Here is a 26,122-nt window from a genome sequence, read left to right on the forward strand (position 1 = left end):
CAATTAAAGGGTCTCCAGGGGCCAGATGAAAGGACCTCGCGGCCACATCTAACCCGTGGGTCTTAGCGTGGAGACCCCTGCTTTAAAGCTACAAAACAAATCACACGCATTCAACATTATTTCCTGCTTTCACCCCTGTCGGTTTTCCTACTAAAATCTTTCTGTGTGTCATTCCTCAGTAAATATAATTTGCTTTTTTTCGCCAGTCTGATAATTTTTGATGCTATTACTGAAATTAACACTCCTTTGGCCCCATATTACTAAAAATGATTCTTTCATAAATCCCGTAATTTCAGACAAAAGCCCATTAAGTGAAGCAGATCCTCGTCACTTTCTCCACATATGAAGCCGTAATTGAAGCCCGAAGTATCCAAGCATAATTTTCACATTTTCCGCATTATTGTAGCCCACTTGGATAGGGTGTTCTGGATAATTGCAGATTAAATGCTTCTAATTATATCAAATTGATTATGGCCAATCAAAAGGTGTTATGTTATGAATATCAATTTGGCAGGAGAGCGAAAAAACTGAAAAATATACTTCAATTTTTCCGCCTTCGCTTTTTGGATTTTTGTCTCGTGGATTTTCGTTTTGAAAAACCTTTTGGATGTTTGCTTTGTTGTTAGCAAGAACCAGTCGTTTTTCAGTAAAGACTTATGCTATCCAAGATACGACAAAGACAATTTTTGATACCTAAAACTTTATTTCCCAATTATTCTTGTTGACGAGAAAATGTTTTATAATACAGTTAACAAAAAGAAAGAAAAAGAAACGCTTTTAAATTTATTTAGAACCAAACAATGCAATAGAAAACAAATTGGGTCATAAAGTTTGCTTAGTTTAAAGGTTCACTTAATGTATTTTGTATTACACTCAATTAGAGAAGTAAAACTCACCTAGACGTAGGTTATGCTGATGATTTAAGCATCGTAAATGAAAGTGTTAGCAAACTGAATGAATTTTTAGAGGTTTTGCGAGTTCAGGGTGCAAGAATAGGTTTGAAAATCAATGTTAAGAAAACTAAGTCGCCAAGGCTATGAATAAGTGAAGGTGAAGAGGGAGGGGGGGGGGGGTGCAGTGAAGAAGTTAAAAGTAGAATAGCTAAGGCCCCGGGCATGTTTTCACAGTTGAAAAAAGCAGAATATGAAGATAAGTCTGCGCATCAAAATTAGAATATTGGAAGCTACAGTGATGACAGTTGTCAAGTATGGTTTCTGAAACTTAGGCGCTCCGAAAAAAACGGAGGTGAATTTGCTAGATGTTTTCCAGAGAAATTACCTACGGATTGTTTTGGGTACCCGACTGACTGAGCGTATCACAAATAGTAAGCTGTAAGAAAATTTGGGTCAACCCCTCTTTCTAGGGGTATAACAAGAGAAGGGTTGCCATGGCTGCCAATGAAGGATGACAGATTGCCTAAAATTGTCCTTGTCGGGCAACCGTCTAGGGCAAAACGAAAAGCAGATCGCCCCCGTATGGGCTGGAAGGATGTCTTAAGGAAAGATTTAAGGGAAATGGAACCTTTTTTGTAGGGTGTACAAAGAGGGAGACTTTGTGCAGCTTGGTGCTGCAGTGAGTTGTTACCACTGGCCCCATCTTCGGTCTATTCATACCTGAAAGCCAGTATTTTTTTTTTTTTTTTTTTTTTTTTTTTTTTTTTTTATACATCTATTTCTTTTGACAAATTATTTGTTTCTTTTGGTTGATATAGTCTTCACCCACCTTCCATATTTTCAAACTTGGCACACGCTAGGCGTAAAACTACCTATCTACAACGGAAGTGTTTTTAAAGAATCATTTTTAGTGTCCTTTGTACTTCAAAGACATGTACTTGTTATAAACTACACAATGCCATAGTCAACATCAGTGCGAGCCGCTAATAACCCGAGGAAAAATGTTATAGTTGAAGTTTCTAAGGAATCATTGAGGAAAAATTTAGCATGTTTGAAATCGCCTTTAAGCAGGTTACATATAGATTCCCCATTGTATATAGACCTAAAATGATTTCAGTGAACTTTGAAGGAGAGACTTATGACACCATCATGGTAGACAGTAGATACCATCGTGTCGAAAACCCTTGACTAGAGGTTTTCAGACTCAATTAAACATTGAAAAAAATTCACATTTTACCTTGGAGGACAAGGATGCATCCCATTTTTTCCCTCTACCCCTAGCATGACATCGGAAAATCGTAGAACTAGTGAGCTGATTAATGAATCATTCGAAACCTATTACTAATACTTGATTGCTTTTTGTGAATTCGTGTTGATAGTATTAAAGTAAGATGCAATTTTCCAAAAAAAAAAAACACTTTTTTTGATATTATTTCCGTATTTCACCACAAAATGGCGTTGGATCGATATGAAAAGTAGACCATTAAATTAGCATAGGGTTAAAAACACGTTGTTGCAAAACACATGGGTTAAAAAACTGCCTAGTGAAAAAAAAAATTGCCATCTGACGCTGACTCAGAAATGGTAACTATTATTATGGTTCTTCTTAAAAGTAAAAGTTTATTGCGAAAATAAATTTATGGTGATTTCGAAAAAAAGCCTCAAACCCCTCGAAAATGGCGTCAGATTAAAATGAAAAGTGTACCATTGGAATCAGCAAGGTCGAAAACTTTTCACAGGGAATTTACAGTCCCCCTCCTTGAAAAACAAGGAAAATCACTTTTTTGTATCAGCAGCACTGATCTGCCTCTTTTTTTTTTCTTTTTTCTTCTTTTTTTTTCAACAGGTCTAGCGGGCACAAAGGTTAAAAAGGTAAAACACATAGGGTTAAAAACACGCATCCATGATCTTTTTCTGGCTAAAACATCAAATTTCCACATTTTCTTAGATAGGAGCTTGCAACCTCTACAAGAGGGTTTTCTGATATATTGAATCTGACCGTTTGATTTTCATTTAGATCGCTTGACTTTTTGGGGATATGCGTCCCCTTTTTAAAAAATCCTGCAAATATTCTCAGGAAATGTTATGGAAATGTTTTCATGATGAGAGCGAACGGTTATTCCCAAATTATTCTGAGGTGAATCTCCTCAGTTTGAAAATTTTTATTGAGGAAAAAGGAGTCAGCTGGGAGAAATTAAAAGTAAGTAGAAATATATATATATATATATATATATATATATATATATATATATATATATATATATATATATATGATTAGATACTTTTTAATAATCGAAAGTGATTAGAGGGCAACTAACCCGCCTCTCACGCCCACTCTTTCCCCAAACACGTATAATCAATACTTTGAGATTGTCATTTAATTCAACGTAGTTTTTAGTTCTGGAAATTAAGTCTTTGAGGATGACCCATTTTTACACTTCATAAATATTTGGAATAATCCGTATTTTTTAAGTGATACTTCTTGACTTGGGGAATTTATAAATGATTCGGAAATTGATTGTCTATACGTAAATAATTTCTTAGACCCCACTGCTTTTCCATTTACAAAGAATTTAAGAGAGGAAAAACTGGGTTTAATTTAAATAAAATAGTGAAAAAAAAACAACAACAAAACTCTAAAGAATAAAAAATAAGAATATAGTTGAAAGTGATTGGAGGGTAACCAACCCCTCTCTCACGCCCACCATTCCCCCAAACATATTCAATCAAAGTTTTCAGATAGCCATTTTGTTCAACGTAGTAGAAAGTTCTGGAAAATAGGTCTTTGAGGATTACATTTCAATAATTAAATAAGCTATTTATCTTTTCAGTGCTAGTCTAAGCAGTTTAGAAACAGACGGAGAAGAGTCTGGTGGAGCCGCTACCATACCGCCAAGTGGTGATTTAGTTGATGGATGGTGTAGCAGGTGGCACGGAAAAATCAGTGCCTTTAGTAGTGGTCAAACCAGTCCTGTGGCATGGATAGGCACCACTGGGGATCGAACATATTTGGAATTGGGCGAAATTGTAAGTTTTTTAATGAGGAGCTCTAATGTATTTTGTAACCTTTATCTTTTATTTCGGGAAAATTTTTCAGTAAGCATGGACCGGACGATCCTGGTTCAGGATGAAGCTGACTCTATCAAAATTTGACCCACCTAGCGAATATAGTATATTTTTGTAGCCATAGTCTGTAGTGCTATCAAATGCTGAAGGGCAGGCCACTTTATTTCTAATAAGATTAGTACCAACTAAATACGTCAAACAGGTCCATCTAAATAGGGGCTCCGAAATAGACAATAAGTCTCCTGAAACAACATTATCTCATTTTACAAGGAACAACCCAGAGCCTTTAGTTATCTCTCGAGGGTATTAGTATCCTTTACGGGGTCTTGTTCTTGGGTATTAGTGCGAAAAATCTCGAATATTTTCTCTAATTTCTGGGCATTTCTTTTTCAAATGAAGTAAATTTTTTACTATTGCCCCCTCCATCGAAAAAAAGATGCATGCGTACGTTGTACGGAGAGTAGTGTGGGTTTACGAAGGCGAAAGTATGTGTCCGGTAAGTCGTTGCTCTTAAATTGGTAATTACGAAGTTGCATTTTCATCATACCTCTTTAGTCCTCAGTCTTACTGATTATGAACCGTTTGATTAAGCCCAGAGAAGAGTTTTGGTAGAAGGTCCTGGCCTTGTATAGTATACCAGATACGTACTACGTACATTTAATTGGTTAGCGCTACTATGAGAACAATATTGCCACGGCTAAGGAAGTGAGGTTAATAGTTGTTTTGGTATAGACAAGCAGGGCTGTGTCCTATTTCCCCTTTAATTGCTTATTTTGAGCGACTTATGTTCTAAGAAACTCGGCAAAGATTATGGAAGAAATTTCTATCAAATGAGAAGGTAACAAATCTTGGAGTTTGATTATGAAAGTAATTTGACTGTCCTAGACAAAACTGCTAGCGGAAGAAGCGGATTTTCGAGGTGTGGATAATTTCAGGATACAAGAACAGGTTAGAAAATTCATGACAAGTCGCCTAGAATAAATGAGTTTGAAGAGGGGATGGTTAAGTAATAAGACAATTATTATCAAAATGGATCCAGTAAAGATGTAAAAAATTAAATACCCAAGGCACTTGATATTCTTTTGCAGTTGAAAGATATTTCGGAGAACAGGAATATAAGTTTTCCAACTAATATTAGAATTTTTGGAGACTAATGCCCAAAAACCAATGAAATGGTTTTTGGGAAAACCACTTGAAATATGGAAAATATCGGAACTGTGGAAAATTGGAGAGTAACCAGTTGTAGAGTAATATATCTGTTTTATATTCTTAAGACAGGCCATCGACAGATATTTAATGCATTTCAGATAGAGTCGATAAAAATATAATTTTGTTTATTATATAGCAAAATAAATCAAACTTAGAATGCTTTGATATGTGGACTGTTTGTTGCTCACGGTGAAACAATGGGCGGGGGGGGGGGGGTCCTTTCCACCAAACTCAGCCCTCCTCCGTGCATTCAGGTATGTATGCAACGTTTTCGGTGATTGAGTGTGTAATTTTTATTTTGTATAAGATATAAATAAGTTAGAATAAATTACAACAAGAAGAAAACAAAAGTCACTAAAGAAATGTTCAAAAGTCCAATCAAGAATAGAAAAAATAAATGCGCATTTGTTAAAAATCTGGGAACTTTCCAGGGACCATCTTTCTTTGTGGGAAAATATAAACCAGAAATCAATCTATGTCTTGGTTAAGCTTAGAAAAGGAAAATAAACTCTGCTCTATTTGTATATGGATTTGTCTATTACCAATTTCATCACAAGTTACTTAGACTGTGTTCATATGCTGTTTGGGAGCAGTGATGATGCATTGGCCATCTGAAGTCATTATACATCATACGTAGTTTTGGGTTATGAATCACTTTTTTAAATACCATTAAGCTACATTTTAAGACTATTAATCTCTTTTCTTTGGAGGGGAGGGGTTTCACCTAAATATGCAGCAAAAAATTGAAAAATGCAATTTATTCACGTTAAATTTTTAAATTGGTTGGAGAAAACAATTTTGAGTTGGGCTACAGAGTGGGTGAATTATATCTTATTTGACAAGCGGGTACAAAAATGCAGCAAATATATGTTAATTAGGTCAAAGTATAACTGAAATATATCGCTACACTTGCTTCGTTCATTTCATGATGTATATGTGTATATTTGGGACGACCCCCCCCCCCCTCTAAAATTTGTGAATTTTTGAATCGACTTGGCTAAATTGGCTCATTAAAAATGATTTGGTGTTCGATGCAAACTAACTTATTTTTCCAGTTTTAGGATCGATTCCTGTACTTAGGGAATGTTTCTGAATCTTTTAAATGCCTCGACGCTTCAAGCTGACAAATAAAAAAATGATAGTATTGCTTTTGGCGATAGTATTGCAAGTGCCCATTGAATCTTTTAGTAACAAAGTTGAAACAGAAAAGAAATGAGATTAACGAGTCGGACCTATTTGATTTCTGTTTTTTTTTTTTGTTTTTTTTTACCACTTTTGGATTGGGGTTTATCGTAAACGATCTGTAGGTAAAGTGTTGGTAGGCTTTAATTAGTAACCGTTGTGGTTTCTTTAATAGTTAATCATCTATTGAAGCTTTAAACAATTGAGGCCTATTTAATCGCTAACCATAGAGGTTAGCGAGTCAACGCTCCTCGGATTCCTGGTTGTTTTTTCTCTTCCACCTTCGGACTTGGTCTTCTGGTAAATCATCAGTAGTTGAAGCGTTGGTACACTTTGATCAGTAAGTAAATATGTGTAAACTAGTAACCGTTCCAAAGTTAGATATAAAACGTTAGAGACGCTTTATTTACCTTTAAAATATAACCCTTTTAATTACCGGACAATATGACAATATGAGACAATATGACGAAAAGCAGAAACAAGGAACTAAACACAATATAGCTTGTGTTGTTTTATAAGGATCAAAGAAAAAGTTTGCCCCTTCTCTAAAAATCAATGCCCCCCCCCCCACCTTAAAAAAGAAAATACATTTTTCCTGAAAGTCTCAAATCGACCCCTGATTATGAGACAAAATATGGTGTACTTAGCAATCTACGTGTAAAAATCGTCATCTGTTAATAAAAACCTATTTAATACGTACACTCTTTGTACTGTAAAATAGTCGCTTGCCTTTAAAAAATAGGTTCTCTTTTGAGCAACCGAATACCAATTGACTGATCCGATCTTTGTCAGTGTTTCCACTTCCTCCAATATTTTGGGAGATACGCCTATACTTAATTCTCAATCCATTTCCCGACAAAAAAAAGAAGATACCGAAAATCTACAGAAAAATGTACATAGCCCCAGTATTACTGCAACTACCACAACTACTTCTACGATGAACAGCTACATATAGCCACCTTCAGTATATTTGTGACAGTTACTTTGAATTGATTACTCTGTTAAGGTACTATTTTTAATTTATGTTTTCCTTGTCAATCCAATCCTTTCGAGTGTTTCAAATTCCTTGGCGGAATATAACCTTCAATGTAAGAAATGTGACACCCTAATGACATTTTAGTCTTTAGAGGTATTCGAGGAGAGCGGCAATGCAACGCTTCATTGTGGTTATTTCTGTTTATCTTGGGTTTAATTTTTTTTTTTTAATTTTAGTGCGTTTGTTTTCTGTAGTTTTTTATGCCGTAGATGTGTTAATTCTAATACTTTTTTTTGTTGTAGATATATTAATATTAACGAGCTGTGATTTTTCGTTTTCCCTTTATTATTTGTGAGCAACTGTTTTAGGATCGCTGTTAAAAAAAAAGAAGAACTTTATCGACTCAACTCAAACTCAATGGTTAAAGGCATGGTGTCCCGAATTCCTCTGCATTTTTCTGTCACCATCACTGTTTGTCTGTTCTGTCGCTGTTCGTTCTATCACTGTCACCGTTCTGAACTTTACAGGATGCCATTTGGAGCTTTAAGGGGTGGGAAAAAGTGGGGTTGATGAAGAAAAATATCTTAAAACAAAGCCACTTTAAAATATCGACAAAATACGATTTTGCTTAGTTTCAAAGTTTAATATATTTTTTTTTTTTTTTTTACTTCTTCCTGCTTTCGATGTCCTCCTTAGAATCTGAGTCAACTTTGACGAAAATTGATCGACCGAATCCCACTTCCCTTCCCCGAGTCACATCCGGCTTCTTTAGGTCTTTTGAACTATGCTGCTTTATTCGCGAGTCGCTCGGACACTTCTACAAAGATTAAATTAAAAAAATCAAGTTTTTTTTAACTGAAAGTGAAGAGCGAGGCGTTGAGGAGGGGACAGCCCCTTTCATATACGGAATAATCTCTGTTCGTTTGAAGTCTTAAAGTCACTCCTTACTTTCGGTTAAAAAAAACTTGTTTTTTTTTTGTATAATTTTTGAACGTTTTTGAATTAATGCAGGTTTCGATTTTGGCTCACCGTACATGAATAATCAACACCAAATTTGCATATTACTTTTACTTTTATTTGGTTAAATGACTTTCTCGAACGTTGTTTAATTTTATTTACGAACGTTTTTATTAGTAACAAATATGCGTAACTTACGAATTAACTTACGTAACGAACTTCTATATTCATATATTTTTAATACGTATATTAGGGGTTCGCCCCCAATTCAATACCTCGCTCTTTATGCTAAAGTTAGAATTTTGTTCCAATTCTTTAAAAATTACCCCTTAATCACAAAGGCTTTTAATTAGAATAAATATCTCTTATTAAACTACTAAAAAATCTTTGGCTTAATGAGCGTGTTTTTGACTAGGGGGCGAACCCAATCATATACGTAATATTTTTTGTTCGTTCGAAGTTTTGATGTTGCTCCATACTTTCAGTTGAAACAACTTTTTTTTTTTTTTTAATTTAATTTCTTATCTTCTTTTTTTAAGTAATGCTGGGAAATCCGCCCCCCCCCCCTTCGTAGCAATGTCCCTTCCCACATGAAAACTTCCTTCGTGTAAAGATCCTCCCACATAGCCCCCGACCCATTCCCCCCATTACCAGAAAAAATCCCCCCTGAAAACGTCTGTATACTTCCCAATAACCAATACTATATTTTAACATTGGGTAAAGTTCATAAATTTCAGCCCCCCCCCCCCAGGGACTTTGGGGGATCAAGTCATCCTAAAAGACGTCGTTATCATATTTTTGACCATGCTGAACAAAATGGCTGTTTCAAACTTTTGATCGGGTGACTTTGGGGAAAAAATGAGCGTGGGAGGGGGCCTAGGTGCCCTCCATTTTTTTTTGTCACTTAAAAAGGGCACTAGAACTTTTAATTTCCGTTCCAATGAGCCCTCCCACGATATTCTAGGACAACTGGGTCGATACGATTACCCCTGGAAAAAACACAAACAAAAAAAAAAAGATGAACACGCATCCATGATCACTGTCATGCAAGGAAATACAAAACTCTATACTTTCCTAGATAGGTGCTTCAAATCTCTATAGTAGAATTCCATGATACTCTGAATTTGATGTTACGATTTTTACTGAGATTCAATAGTATTCATGAGGTGTGTCCCCCTGTTTTCGAAAATCAGCCAAATTTTCGTAACTTTTGATGGGTAGGACTAAACTTGAAACTTATATATTTGAAATCAGCATTAAAATCTGATTCTTTTGATGTATCTATTCGTATCAAAATCCAGTTTTGTAAAGTTTCGGTTACTATTGAGACGGGTCGCTCCTTACTTACAGTTCGTTACCACGAACTGTTTGATAATGGAAAACAGCCCTACTGAAAATCCTACCGAACCCTGATCAAGAGGCTTTAGCCATCAGTTGAAATCACATGATGCAGAGTTTCTGTCCTCCGAAACGATTTTTTGCGTGCAATAATGGTTTTGCTGGTGAGTTTGGTGTCTTTTGCAGATCTGCGTCTCTAGGCACTCAGCTTAAGCTGAAATCAATTGCACCAAAAAACAGAGTTTATTTGTAAAAATATGCTTAAGATTTATTAACCAAAAAAAATTAAGTGTCAAATACCCCCCACACTCCTGCAAAGCTCTATGGCCGGCAATGCAATGTAACTAAAAAAAAACTTTTCGATATTTTTACTGTCCTAAAATTTCTCACAGGAGGTTGTAAAACCAATAAGATTTTAGAAAAGTGGGCTTATTTGTCCCTCCAGAAATAAGGAATAATATCAATGAGCTAACGTAGAAACATAGCAGGGTCCTCCTGTATTTTGAAATAGAAAATTCTAGTGCCCTTATTCCAGTTCTACTAGGTTTTAGTGAATTGGAAGTTATGAAGCCCAGGAAATTTAAGCATACTTTTTACCATGGAACTGATGAAAAGTAATCTTCTCTTCTCTTTGTCAGTAGCGTCATGAAAGGTGGAATTTTTCTCTGATTTTTTTAGCCTGGAACTCTTTACCATGTCAAAAAAAAAGAAAAAAAATTCCTTCATTTATTATTATTGATTAGAAAATGGTGATAATACGGCTAACTAAGCAAAAAAAAAATAGTTCGTAATTTTCCTATGGATGTGGAAACTGTTTTGTTGTGATGTACCCTACTCCGGGTTTCTGGTAGGGTTCTAGGTGTTTACCACCCCCCCCCCCCGGAAAATACCCCCCACCCCAGAAAATACCCCCCCCCCCCCGGAAAATAAGGCTTTACAAAATTGAGAATTTTATTTGAGTTTTATTTTTTTTATTTTCGTAGGGGGAGGCATAGTATAGAAATCAGCCAAGTTATTTTTAATAAAACTTAACATTTTCAAATTTTTAAATATTTTAAATAATATTATAACAATTAAATTTAAGTATTTTTTGAACAAACAAAAAGAGGTCTTTTTGAAGAATTTAAACCTTTCCGATATAATTTCAGAGGTAATTTTAAAATTAAAGTGGAAGTGTTAATTTTAAAACGATACTCCATTGAAAACTCAGTCATGGCTTATGCACGTTGGTCTGATTTTTTTTCTTTGATTGTATATTTTTTCTCTTGTGTTTGTTTTTTATTTTCTTTCTTCGTTGCTCCACCGTTATTTACAGTGGAATAACCCCCCTACCCCCTAACGTAGTCTAAAGTAGTGTAGTTTACTTAATTAACGCAAGTTTGCGTTAATTAAACTTGCTCCTAACGCAAGTTTATCGGATCAATCTATTTTGCCCCTTCCCCCTAAATAAAATCCTCTTTTTATTTATGTTATTTTACTGTTTTTATGGCTGCATAATTGGCTTTGAAATACACTTATCTATATATCCATGTCATATGCAGAATAATTTTACCTAGTACACCTTGGATGCAGACCTGATATACTTCCCCCCCCCTCCTAATGTGCAAATCTATATTCCAAATTTATTTCTAAAATAACGAAGCAACTAACGAAAAAACTGGTGTGTTCTCGAATTTTACACGGCGTAAACATGAGTGAGTGGCGAATAATTCACAAGCATCAAAAATCCTTCCCCCTACGGAAATTAAAACAAATAAAATTCTCAAATTTAGAATTTTTCCAAATTTGGGATATTTTCCGGGCAGAGGGGGTATTTCCGCGAAGAGGGGGCGGTAATCGCCGGGAGGGTAAACGCCGACCAACTACTGGTAGTGACAAATTGATGATCTACTAATGGGAGTTATGCTAACTCCCGTCAAAAGTAAGCGGAACAAAAATCGAGTATAAGCTTAAAAAATTAAATAGAAACTTGAAAAAATATATGTATAATATATTATATATGATGAAATAAATATAAGCTTCATATGATATGATGAATTAAATATAAGCTTAAAAAATTAAAAATAAACTTAAAAACAAGGAATTGTGTCAAAAGGCTGACGTAGGAACTTGCTAGGTGGCTCGTGTGATTTGAAATTGAAAGTTCTAGTGCCCTTTTCTAGTTCTAGTGAATGGATAGCTATGAAGCCCATTGGATTAAAGCATAATTTTTACATTGGAACTAAAGACTAACTTATCTACTTGTCAGTAGCGTCATGAAAGGTAGAATTTTTTTTAGCTTGGTGTTATCTACCATGTCAAAAAAACGAGTTTTTCATTTACAATTCTTGATTAGAAAATGGTGGTGATGCGGCTTACTAAGCATCAAAAAATAGCTCGTAGTTTTCCTACAGATGTAGAAACTGTTTTGTCGTGATGTGCCCTCATCCGGGCAACTGGAAATGACGAATTGATGATCTACTAATGGGAGTTGTGCTAACTCTTCCATTTATGATTGATCGAAACTTGTTATCTTGGATTGAAGCTAATGGGGCGTGTAAGCTTAAGGAGAGGCTGAATATCTGATTTGGAATTTGCCCCATGGTCAAGTTCCAGAAGGCAGCGTTTCAAGGGCGCTCTTGTTTGCCCAGATCAGAATACGTTCCAAGCAGAAACAAGCGTTTGGTATCTGCAAATTTTGAAGTACTAAGGGCAGTGAAAATGGAACCTGATTGAATTAGTTAAAGAGAAAATGACACATTTGTGTCTTTATCTTTAAAAATGAGGGGAGGGGGGTCATTATCTTTAAATTATCTTTAATGTCTATATCTTTAAAAATGAGGAAAAATCGAGAATTCAATTTTATCTCCATGTCAAAATATATCTCCATGTGGAATCAAAATCAAAAATATATCTCCATGTCAAAATCAAAAATATCTCCATGTGGAGTCGTGCGGTTTCCTTGAAGTAATGATATTAGGGCTCTTTTAAAACATTTTTTTTAAACAGTTTTAATAATTGAATTTTAATGTAAGTTTCTTTTATAGTGTTTTTATTCTCTTCGTCTGTTTTGATGAGGACGGCCCTTGGATATAGGGTCGAAATATTCATTTAAAGTTGCGTTCCACTGTCTTGTATAAAAATTTCCCTGTTGTTCTACTTATTTGTTTATGATGGAAAGGCAGTGTGGTCTTCGTCGCTATAAATCAAACCTAGCATGGTAAAGAGGAACCCTTGTCAAAAGAAACGGAAACCCTAAATATTGAAATTTTGCTGTTTTTTCAAGGCAGCCCTTTGGTTTAGAACTACCGAAAAAAAATTATACCGCCACGCAGTATAGAATGAACTGCCACGCAGTTCATTCTTAGTCATATTGGTTGTCGATAAAAAAAAGTAACAATTATTTTCTACCATTTCTACAGCAATAGTAACGGTTTTAAAGGACTGCATACTCGCGCAAAAGTTTAGTGGGGGGGGGGCGGGCAAGAATTGCTGGATTTTTTTTAAATGAATAAACAAACAAAAGTGTTCTTTCAAAATCTATGGGGTACATTTTGTTCGATTTCTCAGTAAACTGAAAATGCAGAAAGGTACATTTCAAGATCTAGATGGAAAATATCCTTGATTTATTGGTAATGAATCAAGCACAAAATAAATATTCATCACTGATGCCCACAAAGGGTTCTTGACTTGTAGAAGAAGGGGAAAACACACGAATCATTTAAACACTAGATTAAAGAAAAAAAATAGATTATGAGATCACTCAGCAAAAACTAAACAGACTCCAATCAATCCTAAACAAAACTAAAAGAAAAATGAAATTAGACAGGAACCCAAAAAAAAAAAAATTACAATTTTTAAGGCCAAACAAATGATATATTTGAGTTGAGTCAGGCGTCCATTCCCCCCTATATGACTTGCCGTTACAGTTTTGAAATCTGACCTTACAGATGAAATAAAATGAACTTGAATATGATTAATGTTACGTAAATGAATCTTAATTTGATTGAAAATAAAATAGATCAACATGGAGCTAAGAAATTTAAAGCGTTCTTATGAAGGAATTCAATTTATTTCAAGATCGATGGTATAGCTGTCGAACGATTAGTTTCCTGAACATGGTTTTTTAGTTTACCATAAACCATAGAAAGGGGTAGAAGGAAAAGTTGACATATATGATTGGACAAAGCAGTAAAAAAGGACTTTCAAAATAATCACAGGAAAGTACGCTTAAGCTTTCTTAAAGTATCAAGACTCATATATATCTTCATTTTAATCGAATTAGCGTGATTTTTAAATTAGGTAACTTAGGAAAAGCCTGAGAAAGGTATGAGTAGAAAACAACCTAACTTAAGAGTAATATGATTAACATCAAGCAACAGAAGCACTCTCGTGCACTAATCTACTCGATTCAAGTTCAAATTAATTGTTTAATTTCATTCCATATTTGATTTCATATTCATGAAAGTCCATATTCATTTGTTCCAAAATTGGCAAGGGTACTGTCGTCAGCGAAGGAAACAAAGATATCCGTGAAATATTATTGTTATAATTGACATGGGAAGATTTTCAATGACAATATTACTGTCCTTCCTAAATAGATCTTCAGTAACTTAAAGGTATCTGTTTTATTTCACCGCAAAAGAAAGATCATCTGTAATTCACTTATGAGGGTGAGCCGAAAATTAGATCAACACAAATTATGCAACCATTCAGGTATGACTTAAATCAAGAAAATAAGTTCTACCTTATACCACCAAAATGGGAAAAATTCGATACCAAAAAAAATTTCATGGGTTAAGGAATCAAATGCCCTATGAATATCCAGAAATGTAGCAGCATGAATTAATCCAGAATATAAGGCAGAATGTAAAAACGAATGTAAAAGGCGGAATATAAAACGTAAGTCGAGCTTCGACTTAAAATGCAGGGGCCGGAACTGTACAAGTAACGTTCGCTTGGAGATGAGGGTAGGCCTGACGTAATGCGGTAAATTCACCCCATCCCTTTCAGATGACTGGTTCTTCCCTATAGAAAAAGAAGGCAGGTATATCTGGAAAAACTGCCCAACTGCCGTTCTGATATGAACATACAATATTTCAAGTATATCTTCGATATACTTGAAAAGTTACAGATTTTTTTTGAATATATATGAAATATTGTCTTATAGAATATAGAGATTTTAGAAAACTGAAGAACATTAAAATAATTTTTAGATGTATAGTTGATTTAATTTAAGAATTTCTTGTTATGATTATTGCAATTTTTCTACCCTTAATGCTGCAAAGAATTTTCAGTTTCTCATTAGAAAGAATACTTTTGGTGTCTTTGCTCCTTGGACTTCAGCATTTTAGGGGAACTCATCCTTGAAAGTGTATTATGAAAAATGTATGGTTAAAACAAGAAAATTCTATAAATTCAGGTGATGGGGCAGTACCCTCTCCCTGCTCCAAAATGACTGGGCTGGGTGTGACGCCAAAACTAGTGAATAATTCATGCACGCCTTGACGAGGTGGGGGGAGTAAAACCCTAATATCGAAAACCTGGCTACCCATTTCGACAACTATGATGTTCCCTACGATGACACCCCTGCTAGAGATAAAGAGCAAAAGAGAAAAAAAATCGATAAATCAGGTTTTCAAGCCCTTTTTCGAAATTCCCGAAAACCTGTTTGCGTAATCGAATTTTACTGTTAGAACAAACATCGATGGGTTGCTGACTTTCAGAAATCAGGTACACTAGGTCGCATGTGCCAATTGCGGCGAAAGTGTGCCAAGCGTGGTGGAACTGTGTCAAGCATCGCGGTTTCTGTGCCATCTGTTGTGGAACATTGCTGTATACGTTTCGGCGGTACCATGGGGCAATAATAATTATCCAAGATGTACACCAGGCGGTTAATAGCTGGAGATCGATAAACATATAGCCCTCGATAAACATAATAGCCCCCGATAAACAATAGTATTGGCAATCCTCCCTTGATTAGCTGTGAATTTGAGTCAAAATCTTTTTTTCACTTTGCGGTTTTGTTCAAACTTGAATTTAAGTTTTCACTTACTAAGATAACTTGAAAGGGGAGTATTCAAGAGAGGATTTGAAATATCCGGTTGAGATTTTTGACCACAGAGATTCGGATGGCGATGCTTCCAATGCTAAACTCTACGGAAGTGACACAGAATGTCCCATTTTTGGTCTTATGCCTCTGCACGATGGTGCTGTCAAGACAAATTTAGGCTGCTAACCGCATAGAGATTATGCTATTGATATCTCGAATCATTTTGACGTACTTCTACTATTTGTGGACTCAGTGGAGGAAGCCATGGATCCAGGCAGACACACTCGAAATCATAGACCAAAGACGTCAGACTAGGCTGTTCGGCGACATGCCGACCTACAGAAGAGCTGAGACAGCAGCTGATAGATGCTTTGAATGTTTTTCAGGAAGAAGCTGCAAAAGTTGGTCATAAAGTAAATTTAAAAAAAAATAAAAATAAATAATAATGGTTGTCAAACAGTCAGGCCCAGTTAGGCCCTCGGAATTCATTACAGTTTGTGGAGCCCATGTTGAAATGGTTACTAATTTCACTTATCTTGGCTCCGTGATTTCTAATGATGGCTCAGTGGGTGTTGAACTGGGCAGCTGAATCGGGAAAGCTACCTCTGTCGTCGTTAGACTCAATACCATTCGGAGACAGTCCCATACTTCTAGGCGCACCATCTATGAGCTCAGTCCTGCTCTACGCGGCTGATACATGGCTCCTCAAATCCACCATCTTGTGCACGATAGACAAAAGCCGGACGAAACAACTCTGTCGAATTTAGGGGCTCCGATGGGATGATTTTGTGAGTAACGGAAGGCTCCTTGCCCTTACTTCCATTTTCAACTCAAAGTGCTCAACGAACCCTTAGATGGTTTGGACACCTCCTTCGGATGCCACTGACAACCCCTGCTAGAATCCTGTATGACTTTGACCCCAAATTCCATTGTTGGTGGTGCCCAAGGAGTAGATCTTAGACCAGGCGGAAGGGTAGTCTATAGAAGTTTCTCAACATGACCGGTATTGCTACTGATGAGTCCCCCTCATTGCACTAAAGTTGCCCACCTGGGGGGAGCAAACATGCTACGCTCTCTACGCCACATATCACGCGGCAGGAGTCTAAGTAAAGTAAAGTCAAAGTAAGTCAAGACATAGAGGTGAGCATTACCTCAGATATGAGCTCTTAAACAGGTCTCTGTGACGTTTCAGTGTCCCACCAGTGCTGGAGAAATAAAAATGATAAAAAAAAGACACATCAGCGTTTGAAGTTTCTTTTAAGGTTCTCGAAAAGAATTTCGTAATTAATTTTACCCTTACGATAAACGTCAATAACAATTGTTATTTCTTAATTAAATTCAAAAGATTTTTATATTATTTAGCAGTCTTTTTTTTTACAAAAAGTGTTTTTTAGTTTTCACTTACTAATGGGGCCTGGAAGGGGAGCATCAACAGGAGGATTGTAAACCACGTTTAGGGTTTTCAGCCATGGAGATAATATTGCTATCCCTGTTTTGTTTCCCAGCCTTTGATCTCCAGAAATGGCACCAACAGTCAATTGGTGTTTATTATGTCAATTGGTGTCCTCTATACTTGTCCCATACGATAAAGCCCGTTATAATCTTTGCACATTGATTACCTTTAATTATTCAATTTGGGCACGCAGTTAAGGGGGAGGGGGTCTTTGCACCCATCCCTTTACTGCCGGAATCCCTAGGATTTTAGCTATTTTTTGTATAGTATACGTTATATACGTTGACGTATATGTTATACGTTAACGTATATACGTTAATCGATCCCTTTGAAGGCAAGGAGAAAATTTTCCAGATGATGCATAAATATATTTATTCAAAGGTTGATGCCGAAAGAAATCATTGTCAGCTTAAGGCCAAATTCACAATGCAATTTTCCTAATACCGAGACTTAGCTAGCACTAATTTGAGGAAACTAGATTTTTCATAGGATCTTCTGATTGGCTCGAATTAGCAATAGCTAAATCTTGGCAATAGTAAAATACAATTGTGAACGGCCCTTTACGAAAATGTTTGATCCAACCAATTTGCGTACTGTAATTTTTGGTCTAATTATAAGTGAATCCATACTTTTTTGCCTATATGGAATAATTTCTGTTTCTTAAGTTTTAATGTCGCTTCTTACTTTCAGTAAAAAAAAGTTGTTTTTTATTTAATTATTAGTAGGTGCATTTTAACTTAATGAAGTGATTTGAAACAAATATTACCAAAAGAGAAGTAGCAAAGTCGCTAGTCCAAACAAAGGCGAAAATGAAGGCAAATATTTATAATGGGATTACACATTATAAAAGGAAAGGGACAAACATCAGTTCGGGACCTGGAAACAGGATTTTTCAACAGGCTCCTTAGAATAAACAGCACCCCAAAAACAAAATACTGTCAACAGGCAAAAAAGTATGGATTCACTTATAATTAGACACAACAATACAAAATAAAAAAAACCGTGTTGATGCTGGTTGTGAAAAAGGCGTATCAGCAATATCTCAGGTATGGCTAGGGGTATTAAGTTGAAAACATTAAAACTTAAGAAACAGAAATTATTCCATATATGCAAGGGACTGTCCCCTCCTCAACGCCTCACTCTTTACGCTAAAGTTTGACTCTTTTTAAAGAGTAAGGTATTGAGGAGGGGCAACTCTTCATATATGGTATAATTTATGTTCGTTTTTTAAATAATGCCGGTAAATCTTGCTCTCCCTCTATGAAAAATACCCCTCCCCCGTCACAGACAATTCCTGCGTGAATTTGGCCTTAAGCTGACAATGATTTCTTTCGGCATCAACCTTTGAATAAATATATTTATGCATCATCTGGAAAATTTTCTCCTTGCCTTCAAAGGGATCGATTAACGTATATACGTATTTACGTTAACGTATAACGTTAACGTATACGTCATTTTGAGTAAAAACCCATCCGAAAAAAAATCATGGGTACGGCCTTGGATCAGATTAATACTAGTTCGAACACTTCATGACTGTAATACTAAAGCCGCGTTCACAAGCGTGTCTAGCTAGAATCTCATGTCTAGACGCGTGTCTAGCCAGAATTCAATGTCTAGGCAATAACCGTTCACAAGTAAAATTCGGTGCTTAGATAAAACTACAAATTTAGTTTCAAATTATCATTTCTAGCCAATCAAGAGATCTTATGTCGGCAAAACTTTCAAAATTGCAATCCCTATTTTTACTGTCACAAGATAATGGATGAGATAAGCAAAAAAATTGCCTTAGTATGCTTCACTATTATGCCTGGTGTTGCATATTTGCCTAAAATGAAAAAAAAAACAATGAGAAAACAAATATTAAATTTAAGTTTACAAATGTAAACAAAAATGATGAAAATAGTGGAACTTGACACATTCTGATTGGCTGTAATCGAAAATCCTAGACATTGAGTCCTAGAGTCTAGAACTCAATGTCTAGCCAAGCGCCTTGTCTAGCTAAGCGCCTTGTCTAGCTAAGTGCCGAATTTTGCTTGTGAGCGGTTGTTGCATAGACAATGAATTCTGGCTAGACTCGTGTCTATACATGGGATTCTAGCTAGACACGCTTTTGAACGCCGCTTAATCAAAAGGAAATGAAATCAAAATATTAAAAGTCGGTTTTCAGCTAGCAATTTTTGATGCTATACATGCATTAAAATCCCCTACACCGCTCAGTGTTTCTCCTTTAGCTGAGGCTTCTGCTCCAAATATACATTTTAATATTCTTCAAGTTACGTAAAACTGTAAAATCCTTTGAGCCATAAAACGTCACTATATGTAATCAAGCAAGTGCTAGTGAACTTCCTTCGTCAGAATTTTCTCAAGGGATTAAAAAGGTTACGCAAACTAATCCTACTGACCTTGTTTTAACTGAAGATAATTTATTCTTGAAATCCAGTAGTAATGACCCATCTTTAAAAATTGACATTGTATTCGAACTTACAAGCGGAAATTCTCACCTAATGCAATCAATATTCAAAATTTGTTCCGTGTATGAGGTGGGTAACACCTCCTCAATGACTCACTCTTCGTGAAGAGTGAGGACAGAAATTTCTTTTTGTAAGTAGAATGCTAATATTGAATTATGATGCCCGTATAGGAATTCCACGTTCCATGGCACCTTTCCAAGGCAGATTACCGGACTGGTTATTTGGCAGTGTATAATGTGGTCAAACAGGTTTTTTCTGTTATTAATAAGAATTTCATAAGAATATACATCGTGAGTTCACCCGCAAAATTTTTGTCTTAAAAAAAAACTGATATGATATAAAGTAGTCAAACATGTTTTGGGAGCATGCACGGAATTATGTATCTCAACCAGTGTTTTTCGAGTCAACATCCACAAAGGAAAATTACAAGACTTGTTATTTGTCTGTGTATAGTGTGGTCAAAACAGGTTTTTTTCTGTTATTAATAATAATTTCATAAGAATGTACGTCGTGAGTCCACCTGCACAATTTTTGTCTTAAAAAAAAACTGGTATGATATAAAGTAGTCAAACATGTTTTGGGAGCATGCACGAAATTATGTAACTCAACCAGTGTTTTTCGAGTCAACAACCGTTTTTTATTCGTCCTTGAAATTCCGTATAAAATGTTCATGCACTACAATTTAATTTCCATTCTGATTTAACATTTCGTACATAGTACTCTGAATTTTATCAACTTTGAAACAATGGATATTTTTATTTTCAACGTGAGTATAGTTTACTGAATTTCTTAATGTATTTCCAGATAAGAAGCATTTTACCAGTAAATCGAAATTTCAAGGGGACTTAGCCCCCCTCCTCCCTCCAACAATACAAACCTTAAAATATGATGAGTATATTCGCTAAAAAACGCAAAGTATGCTATTTTTTTCCATTTAAATAAAATCTCCCCTCCCCCTCCTTTGTTTACGATTGTAATTGTTTTGAAATAGTTCTTTTCGTTCAAAAAATGTCATTTTCCTCTTCATGCTTTTAAAATGAGCTTTCTTTTACCGGTCTAAATAAAACCACCTGTGTTTAACCTTTTTACAAGAGGGAGCGATTTCAAAACAACATTTGGCAAGCGCATTATCTGAATTAAGAAAACAAAGGAATGGAAACGTGTAATTCTAAACGCTTTGAAGAAAGAGAGATTGTATTTTGACCAAATTAGACGAGATATATTTTTCAATTGTATTCCATGAAAGCAAATGGATTTCACGGATGATTAAAAGGCTTTTATAAAAATATATGACAGGGAAGGGGGGGGGGGGGCAATGTATCAATTCTAACACGGTTTTTCTTTACTTGATACCCATTAAAAACGAAATTTTTGTGTTAAATAAGTAATTCTTGTATCTTTTAAAAGAGCTTTACGGGGTTTGAGAGGGAGACTCTGTTCCTTGATTCCATGTGGTTAGAGGGGAATTCTTTGTGCAGACTAATTTTTTCTTCTGTAAAAAAAGGGAATTATTTTTTCCATGCTAAATTTTGTCTTTTTTTAAGGAAGAGGATTCCTACAATTACTCTGCCCCGGAAAAGAGAGCTAAGACTAACGGCGTTACTCCAATACAACAAGTGGAGATAGGCGGTCCATTGGGGGCCACTCACATCCATTCCAGACCGGCGCTGCCTGCCCGAAACCCACCAGTACCAACCCCTATGCAGCCAGGTAGAAAGCTGAAAAGAGAATGGATGGTTGCTCACATGATGGGGAGCCCCACTGGCTCATCTGTACAAGCCAGTGACATCGCCACCACATCTATGCAAGAAACAGACGGCACTCAACAGCAGTCTGAATTTGGAAATGTGAGTATTTTTACCTCTAGCTTCTACCTATTTCTATCCACATTTTTTTGTTTTTTTAAGTATTTTCTTTTGGCCATTTTTCAACACCGTAAAAGTGTATGTCAGAGATATTAAAATGTTAATCCCCCGCCCCCAACCATTGTTTTAAATTTCTCTGCTCCCCTTAGACATAGCTGAATATAATGCATTTTTTTTTATTAGCAAAGAAAGCGCTCTTTTGCGTCTTTCTGAACTTTCTGTGGGAGGGGAGGTGGAGGCAAGTATTTAGTTTAAATAAGTCTAGGAGGAATTGAGTTTTGAGGATGGGGTGAAAAAATGAACATGTTTTTTTTTAACTTTATAAAATAATGGTTATTTCACATAGAAAATAAAACCTTTTTTCTATTGGTTAATGAATTAGCCTTTTCGCCATTTTTCAACGCCGTAAAAGTGTATGTCAGAGATATTTAAATGTTAATCCCCCGCCCCCAACAATTGTTTTAAATTTCTCTGCTCCCCTCAGAGATAGCTGAATATAATGCATTTTTTTATTAGCAAATAAAGCACTCTTTTGCGTATTTCTGAACTTTCTGTGGGAGGGGGGTGGAGGCAAGTATTTAGTTTAAATAATTCTAGGAGGAATTGAGTTTTGAGGATGAGGTGAAAAAATGAAAATGTGTTTTTTTTAACTTTATAAAATAATCGTTATTTCACATAGAAAATAAAACCTTTTTTCTATAGGTTAATGAATTAGCCTTTTCGCCATTTTTTAAACACTGTAAAAGTGTGTGTGTGTGTGTGTGTGCGTGTGTGTGTGTGTTTAAGAGTGTGTGCGCATACGTGTGTGTGTGTGTGTGTGTGTGTGTGTGTGGTACATGCGCCGCTTATTTTTCTGTCTACCCAATAATTCATGGAGATAGTATAATGAATTTTGCAAATTCAATATCGTCTTAATTATTTTCACTATTTTGTTGTGTGTTTGTGTGTGTGTGTATGTGTGTGTGTGAGCAGTGCATGCGCCGCATCTACTCGATAATTAATTGAGATAGTATACTGAATAGTGAAAATTCAATAAAAACGTAATGATTGAATGACGTATATTTATTTCCATATTATTATTTCTTATGTTTGATCCGGGTGCTGTAATTTTTTCAATATACATATCAACCGAATTGTATTTTAATGCTGATTTTGAATATTTTTAAATTATTTCGTTTAACTTAATCAATCAAAAGTTATGAGAAAATTAAAAAATTTTGAAGTAGAAATTCTGACGTTGCATAATTTGTTTCCGCAGCGTGTTTCTATCTGACTTCAGAGACATAATTACTTATAGGCTAATGGAATATATATATAGGGGTTAGAAACGTAATTTCAACCTGTAAGAAAATTTCAGCGTGTGTGCGCATTTGTGTGTGTGTGTGTGTGTGTGTGTGTGTGTGTGTGTGTGTGTGTGTGCGTGTGTGTGTGTTTGTGTATGTGTGTGTGTGTGAGTGTGTGAGAATGTGTGCGTGTGTATGTGTGTTATTAACAAAATTTGTAATTTATTATGCATTGTTTTGTAAATAATGCTATAAGCAAAAATTTGTAATTTATTATGCATTTGTTTGATAAATAATGCTATAAGCAAAAATAAAAATTGTAATTTATTATGCATTGTTTTGTAAATAATGCTATAAGCAAAAATTTGTAATTTATTATGCATTTGTTTGAGAAATAATGCTATAAGCAAAAAAAAATTGTAATTCATTATACATTTGTTTGATAAATTCGAATCCAATTAAGAAAAAAAAAATTTTGATAAAAAAAAGTGTGCTATAATTGTGATAAAACTTTCGTCAAAGAAAAAAAAAACTTAATCCATTCATTTTCAATTTTCATTCATTTTTTTTGGTTTCAGGGGAAAGCTATGAAAACCGCTGCATTCCCTACCCTGGGTCTTGGAAGCATCATTGGTAATTGTCCCCTCTCGCCGGATGATGTTAGTGAAGGTATGCCATTTAATATCCCCCTGGATTTTCAATTTTCAACTGAAGAAATCATATAGGGTAGATTTTAACCCTCCCGAGGAAAACGTGATTGACGGTGGGGTCATTTTAACAGACCCTGTAAATGTTCTCCATAGCTACATCGACCAAATTCGAGCCCAAGTGGAGATTCAAATTCAGAACAGGGGGGGACACGTGGGGGTTAAAGCATCAGTAAATCAAAAGTTTATTTACAAAAGGGGACATCTGGGGATATTTTTTATTTTCATTTTTCAACTGGCAACCAAACTTTTTACCCTGGTCTAAATAAATTTGAGGGCAACTTTTCAACTGGGTAAATAAATTAATAACAACTTTGGACACGTTTAACTTGAGGGGAAGCGGGTCCACAATTTTATACATTGAACACATGGATCTGAATCTCAGTAGATTAAAAAAAAAAAACTTTATTTTAAGGGGGGGAGCGGGTAGTCGACGAAAAAAATACCGTCAAGATCTGTCAGCTACCATAGGAGTTCAAAGTTTATATTTTGAAACGGGACTGCACTGCTTCAATTATGCGTTTTTAGCCGGAGCACATAAAATATTAAAAAAAGATTCAACAATGAAAAATCTTGACATACTTGCTCGTAACTGTGGAGTAAATTTCCCTAAAGTAAATTTTGACTGTTTAGAGGGGAAGTATGCGGTGTCCTTGAAAGAAATAACCATATTTGAAAAAGCAAATGAAAATCTTGGGTTGGGGGTGGTTTTTCTCCAGTATGACACGGAATTTGTAAATGGGGGAAAGAAACCAAATAAAAAAGGGGTTTTTGTATTCAGTTAGGACACCGTTTGTAGATAATGTTAAAAATTGGGTTTGGGTTATTTACGAGCCCCCCCAAAGATGTAAATTCCTATGGTCATTTTTTCCCCGTTACGGCAATAAGTGGACTTATCCCAAGGCACGAAGAAAGGAGAATGTCTCTATTGCCCCATGTGCCTTTCCTCATTTAGATCTGAGCGAACATTCTCGGATCACATGAGACATTGCAAAATTCATGGCAATCAACGAATAGAAATGCTGGCAGAAGGCAAAGATACTTTACAATTTAAAAATTTCCAAAATTCCCTGCTACAAGTTGATAAAGTAGGTTTGGACTGTGAATCAAGACTGGTGGAGGTATCAGACCCATCAAGGCCAAATATAGTCAAGGAACACAAACTAGTTGCGTGTTCCTATGCGCATGCTCGTCGCGATTCCAATAATAAAATGCAGTTGGAAGAGTTTTTTTGGCTATGGATGAGGAGGGTGTCTTTAATAAAAACAGCAAACGCCGCAATTTCACGATTGCGTCTCGTCAACTACCTAACGTTATTATCAGATAAAAAGCAGCAGGCACTATAAAAGGGGTAGGTTTGTTGGGTTTGAAGGGGTTCTCTCGCCCCAAAAGACGTTGTCCAGGATTACAATCACCTTATTACCCCCAATTCAACGGGAAAAAGTAACTATCGGGGGTCGTCTCACAATTCTTGTAATTTAAAAATTAAACAGAAACTCTTTCTTCCAGTTTTAATACATAATTCTAACTACGATCTGAAGTATGTGCTACCAGTTAGGCACATCTTCAAAGAAATGGAACAGTGGATGATGCATGGGTGATAGACAGCTTTTCCTACAAAATCATTCCTAAATCATCGGAAAAGTTGCTTGTTTTGGAATTTATTTGGAAATTTGCTGAAGACGACGTTGAGTACACGAATAAAATTCACTTTTTAGATTCCTACAGTTTTTTCCCTAAATCATTGAGCGAATTAATTCAAGTGCGGAAAAACGATGACGGCTGCAACGCTTTCCCCCTTCTCAAGCAACAATTTCCAAATGATTTATAGGATTTGTTGACGGTCAAGGGCATATATCCTTATGTTTATTAATGTTCCATGTCGAGATTCGCCGAGGAAACTATTCCATCGATTGAATCGTTTTACGACAGTCTACACGATCGTAGGTGCACCCCCGATGAATGCAGTTTTGCTAAAAAAGTGTGGGCAGAGGTAGGGTTTAAAAATGGGTTTGGCTACTGCGAGCTGTATTTGTCGAGGGATGTGTTAACTTTGTTAGACATTATGCCTAAAAATACGGACAAAATCTATTGGGAATTTAATCTTGTTTTGGGCTATAATTTTCATCTCCTCATTTGGTGATGGACCTCATCCTAAAAATTAGTGGGGAAAAAATTGGCTAATTACTGATATTGATCAGCATCTGTTCATCGAAAGGTCAATGAGGGATGGATACGTTTTTCATGGGTATCGTATCTTGGAAACTGATCCAACTGGAGAGAAGACGGGGACGAAATCGGATGCAGTTTTCCTTGATATGAATTCTCTCCATCCCTCGGCCATGTCCCATTATGTGCTACCTTGTGTTGACTATAAATGGCTCAATGCCCCTCAACCTCCCCATTTCCCCAACATTGACAGTGTTGAACAGAATGGACCGTTGGGATCGTTTTTTGAAATTGATGAGGTGATGCTAATTGAGCGTCATGATTTAGTAAGGGATTTTGTTTTCCTTTTCATCAATAGACCCTTGACTAGGGACTCTTTGAGCCCCCGCAATAGATGTTTAGTCGAGGAGGACGGATTGCATTGGTCACCTTCAAAACAAAAACTTATTGCTGACCTTCTGCTGAAAAAAAATATTGTTTTACATCATATAGCTTTAAAATGGATGCGCAACAACGGTTTCA

General features: G+C 35.8%; 1 protein-coding gene across 1 annotated transcript in view; it reads left to right on the top strand.

Moving 5' to 3' along the window:
* The window catches only part of cyst (rho guanine nucleotide exchange factor 18 cysts), a 402,635-nt gene that overhangs the window by 149,221 nt on the left and 227,292 nt on the right, over nucleotides 1–26,122 (top strand). Inside the window, exon 4 of the mRNA XM_089102646.1 lies at nucleotides 3,725–3,920. Coding sequence (XP_088958772.1) covers nucleotides 3,725–3,920 — 196 coding nt within the window. The remainder of the gene's footprint in view (nucleotides 1–3,724; nucleotides 3,921–26,122) is intronic.

Source organism: Artemia sp. Qi Xiang Cuo, chromosome 16 (genome assembly GCF_049724085.1).
Source record: "Artemia sp. Qi Xiang Cuo chromosome 16, ASM4972408v1, whole genome shotgun sequence".
NCBI lineage: Eukaryota > Metazoa > Arthropoda > Branchiopoda > Anostraca > Artemiidae > Artemia > Artemia sp. Qi Xiang Cuo.